This window comes from Chamaea fasciata, unplaced genomic scaffold (genome assembly GCF_029207755.1).
Source record: "Chamaea fasciata isolate MVZ Bird 193981 ecotype frontalis unplaced genomic scaffold, bChaFas1.0.hap1 SCAF_10, whole genome shotgun sequence".
In the NCBI taxonomy this organism is placed as follows: Eukaryota; Metazoa; Chordata; class Aves; order Passeriformes; family Sylviidae; genus Chamaea; species Chamaea fasciata.
The window spans coordinates 1,965,873-1,986,925 of record NW_027094095.1 but is presented as its reverse complement, the minus strand read 5'-3'; the positions used below and the strand labels follow the sequence as shown (position 1 = coordinate 1,986,925).

Sequence of the window (21,053 nt, the reverse complement as noted above, 5' to 3'; positions counted from 1 at the left end):
GTTTGCTCACCTCAGTGACTCTGTCCTGTTGATCAGAGGCTGGCAGGGGGGTGGTGGTGGGGAAATGTATAACAGTGGTTCTTCTGAGACTATCATTAGTGCTTTGTTATCAGATACAGAACGATCATACCTGGGAAAAATCAACAAAAGCACATCAAGAAATCCCTTAAAAAACCTTTTCATGACCCTTTGACCAAAGCCAGAGAATGAATACTATCACCAGCAGACCCATGAATGTTTCAGCTGCTCCCATAAGACCTCTGAAACAGGTGAGGAACAATTCCTATCAAACATCCAATGTTCTCAAAGGAGGCTGACAGTCAATTCCTCAAAGGGGGCTGACAGCTCTCAATGCAGGGCAGACAGATGAGCATTAGCAGATGTTGGATCTCTTCCTGAGAAGACCAGATATTGATACAAAACGTAGTCTGTAAAATATTCCTCATAGTATGCAAACTATGCAATCTCTGCAGACACAACTTTTTCATTACAGAGCTGTACAAGACTTGCTACAGAAATACTAAATTTATTATCCACTAAAACCATGCAGAAGGAAAGACCCTAAGCTATATGACAATTGTGCAGCCACAAACTACATTACAACTGAGTGGAGAGGATTTACATCTCTGTCTCCAGAATCCAGCTTGGTTTTGATAAAAAGTGAAAAGGAGCATGTATCCATCAGTACAAATTCTGTAACACTCCCAGCAATTCCTGATGGGTTAACTATTTATCACCAAATAGCTGATGTAGATTTCTCTCTCGACAGGTTATCAATGTAACTGCTTTAGTCCTCTTGGACTAAATCTTTTTGACAGATTTGTAGCTCCTGAACCTCAACTTCTTTCTGAAAAATCATGTATAAGAGCTTACGAAAGCCTTCCTTATTCATAGTCTCCTCACTTTCCCAGCTTTCTCTCCAACTTCATGTCTGCTTCCCTTCTCTGTTGCATCTAGGACTGATAAAGAATATGCAGCAAAGAGCTTACAGCCTGCCAAACCCAGGGTGAAACAGTGAAAGTATAAGAAGGACAGGCATGAGCACATCCTCCTAAGAGAACCACTGCACCCCTCTGTCCCACAGGTCACGGTCTGAAATGTACCACATAGGATACAAAGCCCTCACCATGGCTACAGCCTTAAAATGCTCGTGATTTATTGCCTTCTTTCTGCATGGCAAAATACATTAGGGCTTTCTGCACATCTGTGCCTGGCTTTGTTCAACCAGCCAAAACACTCCACTGGAAAGGGACAGACTAATAGGATAAATCTTGTAAGGGGAAAACATGAGCTGTATTAGCCAGACTTCAGTCTGGAGGCAATTATATGTTCACTTATGCACTGTATGCTGGAGATCTAGGAAGCCTGAAAGCCAGTATTTAATTAAATAATGGGTAAGCACAGGGATGGACTCAGATGGATATTTTAAAATTAAAAAGACACTGCTAAGTTCAGACCGCGTTCTTAGTCGTGAACTTCCCCAGTCTTGAGCAACTCAGAAAATAAATACTCCAGCTTGAAAAGAGGAGATAGATAATATGACAAATATCACAAATATGCAAGCTAAAATACAGATCAGGGGAAAAAAGCAAACAGCTGAATTGAAGAAGGTCCTGAAAGTCATGCAAAGAAAGGCAAGTGCTTGTGGATGTGCTCTCTTCCCTAATACTGTGCAGCACAGCCACATGTACACTTCTAAAGCTCTATGTATTGGGATACTCTGGAAGATAAAACACCATATCCATTTGAAAAGAAAATTGAGCAGCTTTCAAAACACTGTGTTTAGAACCCAGGTACTGTGTAAAAGCAGCAAGAGCACTGAGCAAAAGGGTGGACAAGGCAGTGATGGCTAAAAGCACCACTGCCCTCTGCCACTCAAAATATGTAAAAGGTTTTCATCTCACCTATTACTCTTCTTGGAAATGATGCCCTCAGGTATCTTCTGAGCTGTGCTGGACTCCTGGCCAGCTGAGAACTCCAGAAGATTTCTGGTCCGGTGGTTAGAACTCACAGTGGAATCTACTCCACTGGGATCCTTTTCAAATACACTGGAAAACATAACAAACACAGCTAAATGTATCACTCACATCAGGGGTCTGCAAGGCACTTTTTCTGTAAGGCATGAAATACTCAGGTGGAAAGGTTTCTGGCTGCTGTTACATTACATGGCTAAGGTTCATGTCCTATCTACTGTAAAAAACTAATGTACCACTATAATATCATTGTTCAAAGCCGTAGTAGTCAGAAAAGCATTTCTGTTCTCTTTGTCAGTTTTAATTGTTTGAAGGATTCTGATGCTGTAGTTTTCACACTCCCTCACACAAGTTTCACCTGCTGAAACTAAGAATGCTGCTTGTAATCCCAGGCCTACAGGGATAAGAAAATTATCTACATTCAAATCAAAGCATTCAACTTTAACTTTCATCAGCCTCAAAGTACAATTTACACAGCTTATGTGAATACAACATGTAAGGAAAACTCAGCTATCAAATTCCAGGCAGCTGCAAGCCTGGAATCTTATGTCAGACATCTACCAGGACTGTACACAAACCTAAATATGTTCAGTTCTACTTGGATTTAGAACAACTGGCAGGGCCAACAGCCCCATAGGCAGCAGGCCATGGTGCCAGACACCGTGTTCTGGATGGACTGAAAGATCCTGGCCTGGAGGCTGCTCTGCCAGCCATGCAGCAGAGGAGTGTCCGTGCTACTCCTCATGTAAAGAGAGGGAGCAGCACTGCATGTATGAGCTAGAAACACAACCCCACCACTGCTGCACCACATCTGCACCCTCAGAAGGGTGAGCTACAAGGGTGAACTCTCCAAAGCACAGAAGCAATGCTTCAATTTATCCTCTCCAGAAGCTGGCTTGCCTCTCTCATAACACAGTTGCTTCCTGAAATATGCATGTTTACAAACCCAAGTCCTAACCCTCTTGGCTGACAACAGCAGAGCATCACCAGCAGCAACAGAATGAAAACATAAAAATGCAACAAGCCCCCAGCACACTGATGAGATCTCTGCCATTCATGCTGATCACAGCTCATAGAGTGTTTTTTAACTCATGCCCCCACCCCTCTTGTGCAGTAGAGCATAAACTCTGCAGGGGAGCATTTCCTGGTTTTACATGGCATCAATTTGCAACAGGCAACAAATAAAAGCAGAGACAGGCAAAACCTAGCAAGGAGGACAGATTAAATACTCCCCAACTAAGCAGAAGGCAGACAGAATTGCCTAGAAATTCCCTCTCTTTTGCCAACACTTTTGCACCCCTATAGTTGTATTAACCCAGGTGTCCCTAAAAGCACTTGTGTCATGTTCTGAACCATAGGAGTCAGGACAATCCTAGACCCAGGCTGACATTGCATTGGTTGCCTCCTCTCCTCCAGGTTTCTAGGCAGCAGGACAGAACAAGGGCAGCACAAATGCTACAGGCTCTGCTTTCACTTGTGCCAATGGGCAGAAAAGTACTTACAGTTTCTTTACTGCCTGTGTACATTGGTCTCCAAATGTCTCACTGCTTCTACTGCATGGAAAGCCGGATGGTTTATTCATAACCTCCTATCGGGCCTATCTAATTTCACAGAAACAATCTCCACTACTTACTAGGCTTTATGAGATCACCTTTCTTCTCTGCCAACAAAAGCATCAGCACAACTGGCAGCGTCTCAAGCCCAAGAACCAGAGCTCAAAACTAAGGCTGATGCTTAAATGGATGCCTCACATTCCTGCTGGAAGCCCTTCACCTGTGAAATGTCCTTACTGTACTTAATCTGGAGTCATGACAGCCAGAAGTACATGGTCCTTTACTTATTAGACCAAGAATATCCCTCAGAACACCTGAAAATTATTAATTCTCCTGCAAATCCTTTCTCCACAGCCTGAAGTGTATCAGCCATCCAGTGTGCTGCTGGACCTCCTGGATCTGGTGTTTTAGTGTATCCTACTTCTCTCCTTTCCCATATAAAATGACACACAGAACTTGAGGAACTTTCCATGTAATTAGTTAAAGCTGAGAAAAAATCTAAGCAGAAGAACTGCAACAAATTGCTGTTTTTCCATGATGCTTCTTTCTTCCTATTTGTCTCATTCTGCAAAAGCAATTCTTGTTATTTCAGGTTCCAGCTTGGCAAGGCGAAGTGTCCCATACAATTCATTCCTACTGCAGTTCACCCTGAACTCTGAACAACAGAGACAAATCCAAACCAAGGATAAAGACATGCACTGCTCTACAATCACAGCTAATCTTTCTTTTTGTGATTTAGTTGTTTTAGCTACACACCCATTCTACACCACACACACCTCACTTTATTGCATCAGCTCTAGAAGAGAGGAAATGTTTATTTTCCCTCTTCTCAAGGGTAAAAACATCTTTATCTTTTCCTCAAAAATCAGCTGAGCACAGGATGTTTCAACCTGGAAGAAGATATCTTCAGCAGCAAAAGACAAAGAAAGAGCTGAACAGAAGATGCTTTGCCATCCTTACAGGCATAAACCATGGTGCCCACTTCTGATAATGTGAACAGAAACTTGAGAACAAAATACGATATCGGGATTTTTTTTCCAATGCCCTTTCCTTTATCAGGATAGTTATTTTTCTTTAGAAGCAGGGCTAGCAGCAATTTCTGCTATATGGGTCACTTCTGCACTCCCCCTTTCCCATTCTTTTTCTCAGACATTGAAAATGACTATTCTTTCTCAATGTCTCAGATATGTTTGGAAAAAAAATAAAGGTAAAAAGCCCCTTTGTTGCTCCTCATGTTTGTGGCAATGACTCAAAACCAAAATAACTTTAGTTCTGGAGAAGGAAAAGCCCCACAAATTGAAATCCTGCCCCACTTCCACCTTCTAATTACTTGGGAAGTTTTGTTCGTTTTTTCACCATGTGAACAAAAGATGTTGTATCATTTCTTCCTCTTCCCTTCTCCCCAGAGGGAACACTAGTAAAGTTTGTCTATAAACAGGGCTCCATGTTCAGGAAACACATAGGAGAGTATGTGCATGTAATGGTCTGCATCATGCAGTTTCTCTAAGGCCTTTCTTTGCCACGTGGGTACCTGAGTCTCTGAGACAAGGTATCAGAAACACTCCTCTTCTGACATCTCAAATTAATACGGCGGGAAGAGCATGAGTTAGGAGCAAGGAATCCCTTCAGCCAGCTGGGATGATGATGGACCTGTCCTGCAGGGCTGCATCTGGAAACATCTGTCGACCTCAGGCATGCTGAGCTTCGCAAGTGCCAAGAACAGCAACAATAGAAGCAGCTACAGGAAGGGTCTACAGAACAGATCCCAGAACCATGACACTGAAGAGGAAGTAAATATTGGGCATTTAAAAACATCAGACAGAAGAGGCTAGGAAATGTGAAAAAGAAAGGCAGAAAATCCCATTCAGAGGGAAGAAAGTCTCAGAAAAACAGTATTTTCAACTAAGATATCAAAAGTTGGTTTAAGAACTGGTTTAATAAGACAGATGGCAAAAGCATGGACAGTTTTTTCACCCTGTTGAACTAGAAGATGAGAAGTTGGAAAAGGAAGAGCACTTTGGCATACCTGCCCTGTGCAAGTCCTGCTGTTTGTGGGAACTGAGTTACTGCCCCACATTAAAAGTCAAAAAAGACTGAATCTGATAATTGGCTTTACCGGGCAAGACAGTCTTTTAGAAGTTGGAATCTTTCCTGTTCAGCTCACTCACACACCTGGGGTGCCTAGCAAGGCTTTAGAGCCTGCATTTCGACATCCCAGATACTGTGAGCATGAAAGGGTTTTCACAAGCCATGAAAACCCTGTCCAAGATGGCTGAGCTCTTGGCTTGTTTCAGATGCAAAACCAGATCCAAGGGAAAAAAGAAAGAACCACTAAATACTTCATGCAGATGTTTGTTCAAAAGTGTAGATAAATTTGATTAAAAGAGGGAAAGAAAAGCAGCACTCCTGCCATGGCTTCTCCAGGCATTCAACAGCACCTGATATTTAAGCTGTATTTTTACTTCTTTGGTTTGAATGTCAGTTTGATAAATGTGAAAGCGAGTCTTGCCAGGAGCCCAAATTAAATTTCATTTCTGCTTCTGGCTGAACAAATCCTGTGCACTTCTAGTTTTGAATACTGACATTTAAGTTGTACAGTAATTTGTAGACAAAAGCCAATAGTGATATCATAACAAAGAGTTTTCTGGGGATAGAACCATCTCTGAGTGTGAGATGGGAAGTTTCCAACAAGCTAAAGTTGACACTGCAAGAAGACACCAACCAAAGACCTTGTCCTCTTCCTAACTGATTCCAGACAAGACTACCATAGTGCCAGACACTCTCTGGAAAGTATTTCTCATTTCTATTCGCGATGAGTGCACCATCTGCTGACAGCAAGGCTCTGCCTTCTCCTGAGGGCTGCTCCAGAGCTGCTCTCTCTGGAGCGAACAGCCCAGTCTTCTTCCTCTGCAACTCAAAGTGGAGTTTTTGTGTGTTTTTGCTGTGTTTTGCATGCTTTAAATAGCAATTTATTTTTAATGAAGCCTCTGGAAAAGAAAGGAAGAAAGCAAATATTAACACCCAGAACGCTTTTTTTTTTTTTTTTTGCTTGAAAAACTCTGCACCATTATCAGGCCTTTATTTCCAAAGCCTGTGGCTGTGATCAGCAGAGGAAAGAGGAAGGAATCCCTTCCTGTTCCCAGAGTTGTAGTTTGTAAGAAAACCAAAGGTATCCAATTTTGTTCAAGCATAAACCTATCAAGAGAGGTATTGAAAGGTCTGGAACCTAGACCTGTGTCTAGTTCACTCAGTCAGTCCTTTTCTCTTGATTTCTCCCTCTGCCTTCAAAGAGAAACTACAACCTGAGTCCAAAGGTGCGCTGCAGAAGCAGTTTTATATGTTTGGGCCATCTCCAACACAGATGTACACTCAGCACTGAAATGTCTTCTTTCAGTGTCACAAACATTACATTAAGTTTCCTGTATTACAAGTGTTAAGAGCCTCAAGTGTCTTCCGCTGCTTCTGCTGTTTTTGCTAAAACACCCAGAGGGCTTCATCTTTCCTTGGCAGCCAGAACCCATGGACCTGGCTAACATGGCACTGTTTCATGCCTCTTGCACTCATCTCACAGTTTTTTCTTCACATTTCACCAGCTCCTCTCTACTGCTGCCTAAGAAATTCATAGGCATCATTTGTATGTAGGTTTACTATACATCACATTTAAGCCTATCAATCTCCTAAAGACATAAAGGAGGCTATTGAGGCTTGCAAAAAGCAGATAACCAATCTTTTTCTATCTGTCACTAAGTGCAAAAAAAGCCCAGGACTGGATGAACTGAGAAAAAGAAACTGACCCTAAAGTACAGTTCATGATCTGCAGTTTCCTGCCCTCAGAACACCTCTTAGTCACTGCAAGTTTGGAAGTTCCTCTTCCACTCCTCCTGCAAGCCATTGTTGGTTCCAACTAACCTGCCCCACTTTGCTCTGGAATGGAGGCAGGAAGGAGCACACACAGAGCCCAGGAAGAATTGTTACGGAAACAAACTAACGTAAGGCAAAATTAATGCTGTGTTTGAGCTGTTGATCACTGCCCTTCATGTGGGGCAGGTGCCAGACACATGGCTTTAGTCTATTCAGCATATGTTACTCAAGGGGACATTTGGGATGGTTTTGAACATACCATGTCATTGCTTGGGGCCACCTGCCAAGGCAGCACAGAGGTGACTCCAGACCACACCAGGACCTTGGCCTGGCTGCTGTGGGCGGGATCTGCACTGACAGACGCCAGCACACAACACACAGCTCCCACACCCAACACTTACTGCATGTGATGGTATGGGAACAATATCAGCTCCTTTGCCCACAAAGACAATGCTCCCTGGTGGCACTATTCCTCTAACTTTCCAGTGTCCCATCACTGAGGTATCCCTACACTCCTGCTGGCCATAAAACAGGTCTGTTTCTTTAATCAAGGAGTCCAGCATAAAGCCTCAAACAACAGCAAACTTGCACAAAAACACTGCTGAATGCACCAGGCCTCAGAATAATCCTGCTCTACCACATCCCAACTCAAGACTGCTCAGCTTGAGTAGGGGCACTAGACTTTAGTGACACCAACACAGGTGTGCTCAATGGATGGTGCTGTCAGAAGCCCAAATCCTTCACGTTCCAAAAGCTTAGCAGACCCCAGTAGTGCTGACTAGCATCCTGCACACAAGGTGGGATGCTAATCTGGGTACTGGTATCAAAGACTTGTGTTCTCATTACTTTATCCTCATAAGGAGAAGGTCATGGTAGCTTGCAATCCTTGGGCAATTTCCTCACTTTTAGTAAAAGATGACTCAGCACTTCTGGGGTTTTTTTCCCTGTTTGTGCTACCAATTTAAGGAATGAGACACACCCCTAAGCCTTTCAGGAATCAAAAATCACTGCTCCTTCATTTGCTGTAATCTGTGACAACAGCAGATAAATCACACTTGTCAGCCAGCCAGGCCAGTGTCTTTATTTGCAACAGCTCAGTGGATGCAAATTTTTAATTCATTATTCAGTTTCCAGGATAGTCCTAGGAAGTAGAGGAAAATCCTTGAGGACACCCTGGAGAGGAGTTGCAATGAAGTCTCTGCTAAAGGCCAGCCATTCTAGTGCAGCTGTTTGAGGTCAGCAGGACACAAGAGGTTTAGAAGCAACAGCAGCTGAACTAAGCCACATCAAACACCACCTCAGCCATCCTCCACCACAAATACAGCTTTCTGCATATCACCAAGTCTGTTTTCCAGTATGAAAGAAGTTCCAGCCACACAGAGGTGGCCAACTTGTAAGAAAACACAAAATTAGTAATAATACTAAAAAAACAGTATCACACCACCCTCTCAAACCTCCTGTTCCAATCCCTTTGCAAATCTGCCTTTCCTCCCTCCAAGTTCATATTTTTCTTTGTTTTCTGTCCACTCCGTAGCTAAAGTGGTAGTTGGACACATTCTGGCTGGCTGATATCTTAATAAATGCTCTAAGACTGCTGCTAGGTGACAATCACCATTGTAAGCTTACAGAGAGTGATTATAGGGGAAAAAAAACCCCTAGTTGAAGACTTTTTACAGTCAAACAGATAATGCTACAGCCACCAGCAAATACCTGGCTTACATGCTTTGCCACTACTGTCCCAAGAAGAGATGCAGAAAGTTTATGTTTTGCATCTTCTGCGACTGTTCTCCTTTCTCTGCTTCTTACACGACTTTGATTATTTTCCTGCAAATATTTTACTATCACATGTAGGACTTGCATTTAAAAAACCAAAACAAAGACAATTTATTTTCAAATGAGAACAGGGAAGAGAATCAAAATAAAAATATTCCCAAAATAAATACATTGATTGCTTAGACTAGAACATGTGCTTGGTTGCCATTTGTTTCAGCCTTGTTTGTGCTTGTTTAACACATTTTCAGATCTGGTTGCTCTAAGGCACAGTCCAACACAAACATGGAAATCAAAGAAGGAGAAAAAGGCATGTAGGAACTGCAATAATTTGAAAATGACCAGATTTGATGTTGTAAGGACTAAAAAACCAGCACAGCTAATTAGATGTTAGTCAATGCCAGCAGTCAGCCCTGTCTCAGGGATGCCATGCCAGCTGGGAGTGGGACCAACACCAGCTCCACAGAAGGCACATATGGAGGCAGGAGAGCCTGGCTCCTGGGGACACATGGCTCTCAGGGACACCTGGCTCCAGCTCCCAGTCCTGCTGAGTGCCAAGGCCTACGTGTTCACTGCCTCTTGTGTAAACATTGCTGGTTGCCAATTCCTGCCTTGCGCCGCACGGAATGAAAGGCTGGGGCAAGGGGGTGACCTCTGCAATGAATGGAATCAAAATGTACCCTTTTCCCTCCACACACCTCACCAATCACTCTTAAATAATAATAAAAGGAAGTTTTTATACATGTTGAATCCAAATCACTCACGAAGATTACAGAATAGTTCACTGACACACAGATGGGAAATTCCTGGGCACCTTTCTTCTAGTATAAAACAAACAGATAAAATAGAAACGCTAACAGAATTCCTGCTAAATTACTTCTGCTTTTAATAACTGAAAGTTTCAGTTTGCAATACAAAGCAAGAACAAACCCAGAGAGTTTAGTAACACAGAACTACCTAATGCAGAGTGACCACTAACTCCACACAAGCCCCTTCCACATCCTCAAATCACACTGGCATTCAATTTATATTGAATTAGACTTGCATTCTTTTCTTAGAGATACCATGGTGCTGTGTCAAAGACTGAAAAATGCCCTGAAAGGCTTGTTGGTAATTAGGCAGACTGGGCAGCACTCTGCCTCCAGTATTTTCAAACAGATTTCTTATGTCAATAGGCCAACTTCCCTAGCAGACTTTCATCCCCACCCCCAAATTCCCAAGTTCAGCGTTACAGATTACCCCCACACAAATCTGTGAACATGAAAAAATGCGTCAGCAGAATAATTTTATCGGCTAAACTTGTTTGCCAAGGGCTGCCACATCCTGCCCTGCTTTCCATAATCTTAAAACAGCTGAACAGCCATCTTGGAGCCCTTCATGAAACATCACAAACATCTCACCACACACACACAGTCAACAAGACTTAAGACCAATTTAAAAAAACTTTATGTTAGTCTTTATCAGTGCAAAACACATCCATTAATGCAGAGGAAAACACAGAACTAACTACACAGCCACTCATCCAGATGGGATTGTTTTGTGGGACGCTGAGTGCCCAAACACTACACCTTCACTGATCCACTGCAGGCCACGGAGGCTTTGCAGGACTGCCTGTTCTTCAGCCTCACATCCCCAACCCTGAACAACCCAACTGCTTTCCTGCTTTCTCTGATTTGACAGAAAGAGGTAACCTATACATCCGCCCTTTTGTTTTACCTCTAGTCTTCAAAAAATCCTACCACTTACCACAAGAACCTAAGAAGCATCATACAAAAAAGCCAGCTAAGGGAATTTCAAAGTCTGCCACAAACTTTAGGGGGTGAATGTCCCATGATTCTGCTTTTTTTTTTTTTTTTTTTGCATATCAATCTCTCTTTGCAGTGGTTCATTGGTTTTAAGTAACAAAATATTCACTGCTAATATGTTTGGATTGAAACATCCTGAGTCCAAATGCTGGCACACCTCCATTCAGGTGTGCAAGTGAAAAGATTTCTTACACAGAAAAAATGGCAACACATGGTTTCAGAACATACTTACATCCAGCTGACCACTGCATGGAAATTAGGGACTCCACAGTTAGCTAATTTGAGGGAAAAGAGTGTTTTTGCTAGGACTATAAGCTAGCATGGATATTATCAGAAGAACGTACTTATTTCTGTAAGAAACTGTAGGGACTGTAGGAAAAAAAGCACATATATTAGAAGCTTCTGTTGTTGAGGACTAAGCAGAACACCAACCCTGTCAAGTTCGTGGAGCTGCCATTCAGTGACACCTTTACAAAAGGAAGAAAATGCATATGGGAGGAGTGAAATCTAAAGAAATGGTATGTATATCCCACATTCTGGGTCTTCTAAAGAGTACTGCACAATTAAACATCCACACAACCCTGATACAGCCTAGGATTTTAACTGCAGCGTGGGCATTTCTTCTGCTAGGGAGGAAAAAAAACCCAGAAAGAATAATTCCTTGCAATTTTGCAATTACATTTCTCTTCATTGCCTAAATCCAGTGCTGATGCAAACCACCTGGTTCAGGCACAGCAGTTATACTGGCATGCTCAGCTACTGTACTGGCCAGGAACAGTCAGACATCCAAGGATTTCTTCTTGCTTTATCTACTTTATTAAACATCAAACACGTCAGGAAAGTTAACCCTGTCACATTCCTATAGTTACTGAGTTCTGCAAAGACGTGAACACAACGTGACCTTCCAGCCCACTCTGACAGCAGTGCCTTGCCATCCAGCTCAACACCTTGCTCATTCCTGGGGGCAGGGAAGACGCCACAGAACTTCAGAGAACTGTAGTAAAAGACTTCCCACCTACCTCTCTATTTTCCCAAGCCTTTCATCACTAACAAGAATTTCATACATTCCATCATCTCACTGCAATGCAGATACAATTCCTCCAGCTTCAGAAAGATGACTGGTTCTAGTAATTCTCAACAAGTGTCTTAAGTGAGTGGTAATGCTTGAAATGCAGATGGGACGTACAAATCAATCCCTCAGTATCTGGAAGATGATTTTTCTGCCTGATAGTCAAAAATCACAATATAAATCCTAAATACACTAAAAAATGGTCTCCCTTAACATCATCCATATCAAAGCAAAATTATCAGCTACATTTCACTTCCTGAGATAAACAAGATTTGCAGTAAGTGCAAATACTACAGAGGTCATTTCAGCCTTAGAAAATTGTCTAATATTAAAAATACAAACATCACTTTCTAAAAATTAATCATACTCAGAAACAAAGTCTTCGTCCATATTTATCCCATTCCTTTAGTTTGACTAGGATTTTGAGGACAAATAGAGAGATTGCTGACTGGGATCCTACTGAAATACTATGCCTTTTTGAAAAAAGTGAATGGCTCCATCCTAAAGGTCTTTATGTTCCAAAGCCAAGTTAAATAGACAGGTATGTGCAAGAAGTATTTCTTTTTATTCTACTTTCTTCCACGGATTTCTTTATAGAAAGTGTCTGGGAAATGATGTAGCTTTTCCCTGCTGCTATTTGGCTCCTACGCTCTACTGATAACAGTTCAAACAAGAGAGGTTTCTGATTACCATTTCAACTAATCAGAGAGAGGGAACAACCTCTTCACCAGACCTGGGAGACAAGGGCTTGGTCCGTAATGAGGGAAATTGCAGCTGGACACATCTAAGGGACAGGAGTGCAAGGCATGGAATGTACAGCAAGATTTCCTGAGTATTTTCAGAACTAAAGCAGCTTCAAGCCACAGCTACTGAAATTAGCACAGGTGTGAGCAAGCAGATAAGATCTCCAAGTCTGACTTTTTTTCCTAAAAGGATTCTAAACACAGTTCTTCATCTCTGCAGATAAATGGAGCAGACAAACTGCTGTATACAGCACTGAATAATCAAATCAGGAGAAATTAGATGTACAAGATGTAGCTCTTATTGCCAGAAGGATTCCAAAAGAGGAACAGATACAGATGCATCTTCCCCTGAGCAGGAGGAGAATAAAGGACAGATTTCAGATTTCAAGCTCAAGGCTTTAGGATGCAACACTGGCTGATATTAATAATTCAAACAAAAATCTCAGGACAGTAAACTTAGTAGGCAAAGAGGAATTTCTAAGCAGGTTACCTCAATGGACCATAATTCAACATTATAAAGGCCAGTATCACCATCACACACAGTGTTCTTCTCTTTGGAGATGATACTCTGAGCTTCTGGTTCTAGACAGAGAAAACAAAAGACACTGAGTAAAACAGGGGTACACATATGCAGGGTTATGTCAGAAGCCCAGTACGGCAAATTATACTTGATTTTCAGATTTATACTTCCCTAATTATGTGTGAATACATCCCTGAACTACTTAAAAATAAAACTTCGGTTTATACATTATATTCAGCTTCTATCAAGTGAAATATGCAGAAGCACCATGAAATAAAGAATTAAAAGTCTACCAGATAATGTGTCAGCTGTCCTGACCTAGGGTTGGTGAAAGTTATGCTTGGAATGGGATGCTGGCCTAGAAACCCTCAAAGGTCATTCAGTAAACATTTCCCCAACTCTGTTCTAGCACCTTCCACCTGAACAACTGTTTTCAAAAAATCAGACTTTCATCACAATCTCTTACCTCTAATACGACTTCATCCAGCTGCCTCTTCAGTGTGCTGTTTTCTTTCTTGAGTTTCTCATTCTCCAGCAGGGCTGCCTCAAGCCTGGCCTCCAGTCCCAACATGTATTCCTTCTTTTTCTTGCGTGACTGAAAGGCTGACTCACGGTTTTTGATCATGCGCTGCTGCCGCCTCAAGACATTGACCTGGACACACAGTACACAGGCCGTTAACAATCCACAAGTCAAAACTGCCTCTATTTCACGCAGAATTTCTGCTTCTCTGCACAGATAACTTCCCACACTCTGCTTCAAATGAGCTGGAATGGTCAGCACTGAGGCACGTTGGGATCATGGTACACCTAAGGAAAAAACAGGTCCTGCACTGTCTCAGTTTTCTTCTGTGTTCTCAACATCCTATATACAGGGGTCATCAAACATACTCAAGTTGGATTTGATCAACCAGATCACAAAGATAGAAACTACCTACCTTCAGGTCTGCAAGGCAGCAAGAATGTCTTTCACCTTGACTTTTCCCTGTACCATTTTACAGACTACAATCAGTCACCTGTTTTCCTAACAGGGAATTTCTAGGGTTTTCTAGTCTGTTCTTTATGAAAGTTATTTCCACACTGATTACACCTGCTTCTGTACCTTTTCCACCTATGCTACACAGTTTCGGAGATTTTGAATAGTGTTGCTGCTCTCAGATTGCACATTCTATGGGCATTAAGCACTTGCACAGCAGTTTAAATGCAGTCTCTGAGTGCACCTACACTAACATCTTAATTCAGATCGGGAGTGTGGCTTGGGTTCACGTTTCCTGACTGTCCCACTAAATATGCTTCGCTTCACATCACAGAACAGCCTCTGAGAGCACACAAACTGGATTCCTTCAGGATGAAGCTCAACCAGCAAACACACTCCAGGAGAACACATAATTCACTTTAACCACTAGCAGGCATTCAGTCTCAAGACCAGACTGGGACAGCTCAAAGCAACTCCTCCCCATTCTCCAACAGTCCTGATGACCACATTTTTTCCTCAAGCAGGAACACTCCATCATCATTTACCACTTACTCGTTTTGTGGTTTGCACTAAGTGGGACGACCCAGACCAAAAGCATCTTGCTGCTGATGAGGATAACAATGATGAGTACTGCAGAACTACACAAAACTACCTGAAATCCTAAGTTTAAACACTAGTCTCCTGATTTCCTTTCCCTCACAGATTAGCAACTGTTTTCATTAGGAACAGAAGACTTCCATCACGTTATTAAGATGCAACTGGATGTGTCTTAACGACAATTACACTGACAGATAACTGAATGATCCATCTTACACAGACCTGAATATCCCTCAGTACCACCACAGGCACTGGTGTAACCTCCATCTCTCAGAGCAGGAACATTAAAGAAAAAAGATGAGAACTATTCCAGAAGTATTATTCTAGGAAAATAGTAGAAGCACAGAATAGCAACATTAACGAGCTCGGATTTTAGTCCGGCTATGTAAAAATCCTTAACCACAGCTTTTCAACTCTCTCCTTGCATCCACCTGCACACAGACAGTATGTTGCTCTAGGGCACTGCTGTCTTCAACAAAAAGTGGCCACAAGCTGTTTGAAGACAACATTCTTCTTCCTGATGCTGCAGTTTGGTGACAAAGATGAAGAAAACAAGTTGCAGCGCATTAACATTCTGGATTGTCTCCATGTTGGTCTAACTGCTTTTTATAAAGATCATTTATTATATATCTAGGCCACTGCCACCAACAAAAGTCCGTGGAAGTCTGCGTTTGTACTTACTCCAGTTTCTCTCTTTAGCGGAGAGTGGAGAAGGAAAAGATTTTAACATATTTTCATTAACACTAAGCTTTGTCTTGAATTTTTTAAGTACTACAATATTAAACACAAAAAAGCTTCTGCAGACATATAAAAACTAGACCAAAAAAAAAAAAAAAAAAGATTCAGGCTAGCCAAAAACTAAAAACTGCAGTGTACAGAACAAACCAGTTTGGGGCCAGGATCACTTAAACTGCTCAGAGATGAAAAAAACAAGGAATGAGTTCATGCAGCAGCTTTGGCTCAAGTTGTGTGCTATTCTAAAAAAGGAGTTACACTCCCCTTTTTAAAAAGAGGTTTTTCATTATGAACTCAGAGAAGCCCAAACTGTTTACATCCACTCATTTGCAGACCTGCGAAGGATTGTTCATTACTGGACAGCTTTTAACTACACGTCTGGAACCTCTGGAAAATCTAAATGCTTCCCTGAAGAAAATAAGGTGTTAGAGCACCAGTGCAGTGCCACTACACTAAGAGTACACCCTAAGGTACATCTGTCACTGTTTCAGACACTGCCATCTACATTTTATGTGTTATTTATCCAGATTGCTTTACTTTTCCCACAGTTTTCCAAATGCTGTGAGGACAGCAGCTTGCTCCAGCCCGATTCCAGGTACTCTGTGCAGTATCTGCATTTCGGTCTACGCCGTACCAAGTACATTTTGACACATTTTTAAAGCTTACTTAAATGAAAACCAGTATTTTTGTCCTTAAGTTATTTTGGTTTAACTTACAACCCATGAACAGCTTAAGGTCCTCCTTGGTCAGCCCTCCAGGTCCTGCCTAGCTTTTCTCAGGGAATATATGCCACAACTGCACACCCAGTCCCACCTAAATGTGATGCAGGAAATGGAAAGAGCTGTGTCAGTGAAGTGGTACAGGCATGCTGAACCTGGAAACAGTATGGCAATCAGCATTACACAGCTAGCCTAGCACCAAGGTAAACATGCCCCTGGCTCAAGCACTTTGATACTCAGGAGGGAGAGGAACGAATTTGTAATGACAGCCTGCTTCAGAAACATTGCTTTGCACAAGTGCTGAAGCAAGATTAAACGCCTCTGCTAACTTCTTTTGCAAGCCTCCAACTTTTAAAATTGTATTGTATTGATGTTCCACTCAAGACAGCAACTTCTGGTTCTAAGGAAACACAGAAGACTGAAGGAGAACATTGGCTTTAAAAACAATCAGTAATCAGTGATGCAACTTCTGCTTTCTAGCTTTGAAAACCGCACCACTACTAGTGGAGACACACAAAAATGCTGTAAATATGGAGAACTGGAAGGTTCATTGCAAACCCTTGCTTCAAACAGCACTAACCAGATTCAGATTTTCCTCTATCTTCAGAAGTTTTACAAAGAGTTATGCATTTTACAAATAAACACTGCTACCTCAATTTACTTCCAAAGAAAACTCAATCATGAGCAAAATTTAACCTCCCTTCCAACACAAGCTGTACTTCTAGAAGCAAGAATGTCTCTCATACTCCACAGAGTTTTTTGTACATGTGCTGGCAAAGTTAACGAAGAGCTGCAAGTACAAATCATTCAAGGTAGCATTAGCTAGCTTCTTGCCTCAGCCTAAGAAAGCTGCCGTCTTTGAAGACACACCTTTGATTGAAGGAATACAAAACACATGAAAGGTTTTTTTGTTCTTACGGAAGTTCTGGGTTTTCTTGTCTCTAACTCAACAGAACACAACTTCCTTAATGAGTTTACATTAAACAAGTGTCACACAGTGTGCAACACAAATGAAGATTCTTCAACAGAAATCCACGCAGGCTGAAGTTATTTTGAATAATTAATCTTTTCTAGATTTTCAGTATTCTGGCATTATTCCATGGCCGGCAGGCTGCACGTGTGTGTCACCAGAACATGGAGGGCCTCGTGCCTACAGCTTGCCATCAGTCCATGCCAGTGTAATCCACTGGCAGTCTGAGTGTTAAACTAACAGTTTATCCCTCCTTAGGCCAAAAGAAAGTCATGCAGTGCTTCTTTTTATCCTGCAACATCTGCTTAGATTAGCAAACAATAACATGTGTTACAGAGCTCGAATGACAGCTCCATCTGTGCAGCCCTGAGCACCACATATGGCATCCAAGGCAGTCGAGAGATGTTTTAACCCTGCTGGCCTCAGCTGAATCCCAAAACATTTGTTTTTTCTCAAAGCACTTTTTTACAGTATGTGCCAAAGAGCAGCTGCAACTATTTTTTCATGTTGTAACAAGCACAGGTAAGATGTGTAGCATTTCAGAAGTCTTAAACTGCTTCCCTAAAACGGCTTTGGGTGGAAATACCCACACAACCACTCTTGGAAACAAGCACCTGTTTGTTACCCCAGCTACACATTTGACTCCTGATGTCATGGATATCTATATGCAGTATGACGACAATAAGGGGGTTTTTTCAAACCTTGCATTCAGACAATGGCAAGGTGACATGCTAGCCCTGCTTACAGGGAGTCACAAATCCAACGACTGCACATCATTGATTTGTGGTCTCTTGAGTTAACTTTGCATGACAGGGAGCTATCACTACAAAATGCAGCACACTTAACCGCTCTACCTACTGACAGACCTTTATTCACTTCTTGCACATTGAGTATCAAGTTTCCACTGTAACCTGGTTGCTGAATTATTTGTAGCACAGTATTTTCATTATAAAATGTAGCCCACACACAAATACGATTAGTGAGGAAAAGTTACCATCAAGCCTGAGTGGCAAGACCAGACACTAGGAAACCATACAGCAACAACCCTACAAAGAAGCTGAAGGAATAGGCTTCCTACTGCTTTCGGGACACAGTGACATGCACTGCTAATAAGCAGGTGCCTATAAGCAAAATTCCACGTTTTCACCAGTGTTTTCTCCCTTACACTGAGAAGTGGCAGGACTCTCTGCTCACAACAGTGCTTGGAATACCACACTGGGGAATGACAGAGTTTTGAAGTCCCCAACAAAAAGTTTTGGTCCTTTCCACAAGCATGCCTTCTTTGGACAACAAAATACAATCAAAGCAGCTCCAAATTACTAGGAGCTAAATCAAGTTAACACCCAGAGCTTGCTAGCTGGTTAAGATGTCAAAGCTGAAGGGGGAAAAAACCCCAAAAAACCATACAAATCTCAAAAGCTACTGTTTATACCTACTGCTTACTGTGAGCTACAATGGAAAAGCTCACTTATTTGCATGGTAATTGTTGAGAGCTTAACCCTCTTCTACTCATTCAACCCATGATCAAAAGGGAGCCTGAAGAGATTAGGATCATATGGAACTCGGTAACTGAAGTTTCTAAAAATCATGAGTAAAATCTGGAGAGATAAACGGGTATGGAAAAAGAACGAGGCATTGAAATTTCCAATTCATCTGCTTCCAAAGAAACGTTTTTACTACATGGATCAGAAAAGTGATTTAGCACTAATCAAAAATCAGACATCAAATCTTCCTGGATGTAAGAGAGGTCCAGCCACTAAGAGCTTGCAGCTGAGAAGACAAGTGACAGAAAATATCTATCAGCACTGTCTTCTGCCACTATGCTTATGCACCTGGTATGCAGCTCCAGGCAGGCCAGCAGATCCTTAGCTGTTCCTCCCTGTTCTGTGCCAAGCTGCTAAATTCCCTGTTTACAGTTGGAAATCCTATTAAGAGTTTTCCTGAGACTCTGAAGGGACCATAAGGTCCCACATGCAGGTAACTGAGAGATGTGGACAAGCCTTGGTTAGCACCTATCACAGAAACAGAACTTACATCCAGCCCCATGGCTGGGGTGCTGCTCTGGAGCAAGGGCTTTGTCACCAGGATTTTGCCGCTGCTGGAGCCGTTCCCAGCAGCTGGAGACAGCGCATTCACTGTATGGCTCTGAAGTGCTGGGGCCCCTCCAGTGACCGCAATGACTGGCTGGGAGGCAGAAAGCACCCCAGAAGCCTGGAGCTGTACCACAGCAGGCTGGGGCAGCACCACGGATGGACCTGGAACACAAGAACAGCAGCGCTTAGCATGGATGAAATGGATTTGTACATCACCACTTTGTAGGGGCATACTGCTATCCTCTCCTGCCCTGCACAGCTGATCTCAAATCCACTAGTACATTCCACAGAACAGGAATGGAAAGAAGTTCCAAAGTTTACAGGTCTCTTAATCCATCTTGCAAACCAAAATTGCAGATATTAGAGGAATCCAATAAACCAAGCTCTGTTCCAAAAGCTCTTCAAAGTTAATAAAATTCAACGCTTGTTATATACATTACTCAGTATTGCTAATACTTGAAGCACTCTGAACAACCTTTTCAAAGAATTTAGCCAACTTACCTCAATCTTCCTTCTCCCCTCTGTCTGTAACTACTTTACTGCTCTATTCAATGGAAAATTTACTACACAGAAGTGACTCATGCCACACAGATCAAGTCAAACTAGCAGAGAGATGGAAGATGAACAAAAAAGAAAAATACAAGTTACACTTTCAAACTTATGCTGAAGCTCCAATTCACACTAAAACCGTTTTTTAGAAAAATGTCTTATGCAAGAAAGTTTATATAAAGCTGAATAGAGCTTAAAGAAAAGCTGGCAGACAAAATGAGGTAATTTTAACAGAGTTTGAAACGGAATTAAAAAGTCACATCCAAGAAATTTCAGTCCAACAACTACATTTAACTCAAGCAGATGCTTGAGTAATATTTTGTTGTCTGAAAACACATTAATGTCTCTCCAATCCTTTGTAACAGGATGACCTTGCCAGCTTTCAGAAAGAGCACATTCCAGCTGAGCATTCCAACCAAAATGCACAGCATTTGTCCAGCCTTCTGGAAGGTGAAAAGTGAAGTAATTTACCTAGCGCCAAGATCTTAGCTATGGGGTAAAACTAGACCTTGTTTTTTTCAGACACAATCTTGAAGACATCATAACTTAGTACAACCCTGTTTAAGAATCTTAAATGATGAATTTAAGACTATTTTTTTTTTTATATATAAAAGAGATGGTGCTCTAAGACCATGCTTTCTCCTTTAAGCTTTTATAAAAGGGGCTGCAAAAATAAAATTTGCCATGCTTCTTTGAAGATAATGGCATTTTTTAAACTGATGGTTCCAACTTATCATATGCAGGGGATTTAGACTGATAAAAACAATCCTTATGGTTTTTGTTATGGAAGCTGCACAAGAGAATTTTTAAACATACTATCAGTCAAAGGAAAGCATGGACATATTTTCTCAAAGGTATTTCCTCTATACTGTCTCACAGAAACTACACTGTCCTGACTTTTCTTCAGGGAAAAGGAGAAGCTGATTTTCAGAGTACTAGACTTATATCCAAAGAAATCCATATCCCCACCATTCCTTATTCCAGATTGCATTTTGTCAGCTGGAACATCAGAAGGAATAAGAATTAGGTCATGCTGACTGTGCTGACCTGTGTTTTAAGCAGTCTAGCAATCTTAGGCATGTTATAACAAATGTCAGCATCTCCAGGTTTCGCTGAGCCCCTG

General features: G+C 41.8%; 1 protein-coding gene across 4 annotated transcripts in view; it reads right to left on the bottom strand.

Moving 5' to 3' along the window:
- ATF6 (activating transcription factor 6) overlaps positions 1-21,053 on the bottom strand; it is a 72,483-nt gene that overhangs the window by 47,404 nt on the left and 4,026 nt on the right. For all 4 annotated transcript variants that reach the window (XM_066191986.1, XM_066191988.1, XM_066191984.1 and 1 more), the window contains exons 7-11: positions 19,323-19,543; positions 13,761-13,946; positions 13,265-13,356; positions 1,905-2,048; positions 11-130 (exon numbers count right to left, since the gene is read on the bottom strand). In XM_066191986.1, the coding sequence (XP_066048083.1) occupies positions 11-130; positions 1,905-2,048; positions 13,265-13,356; positions 13,761-13,946; positions 19,323-19,543 (763 nt within the window). The remainder of the gene's footprint in view (positions 1-10; positions 131-1,904; positions 2,049-13,264; positions 13,357-13,760; positions 13,947-19,322; positions 19,544-21,053) is intronic.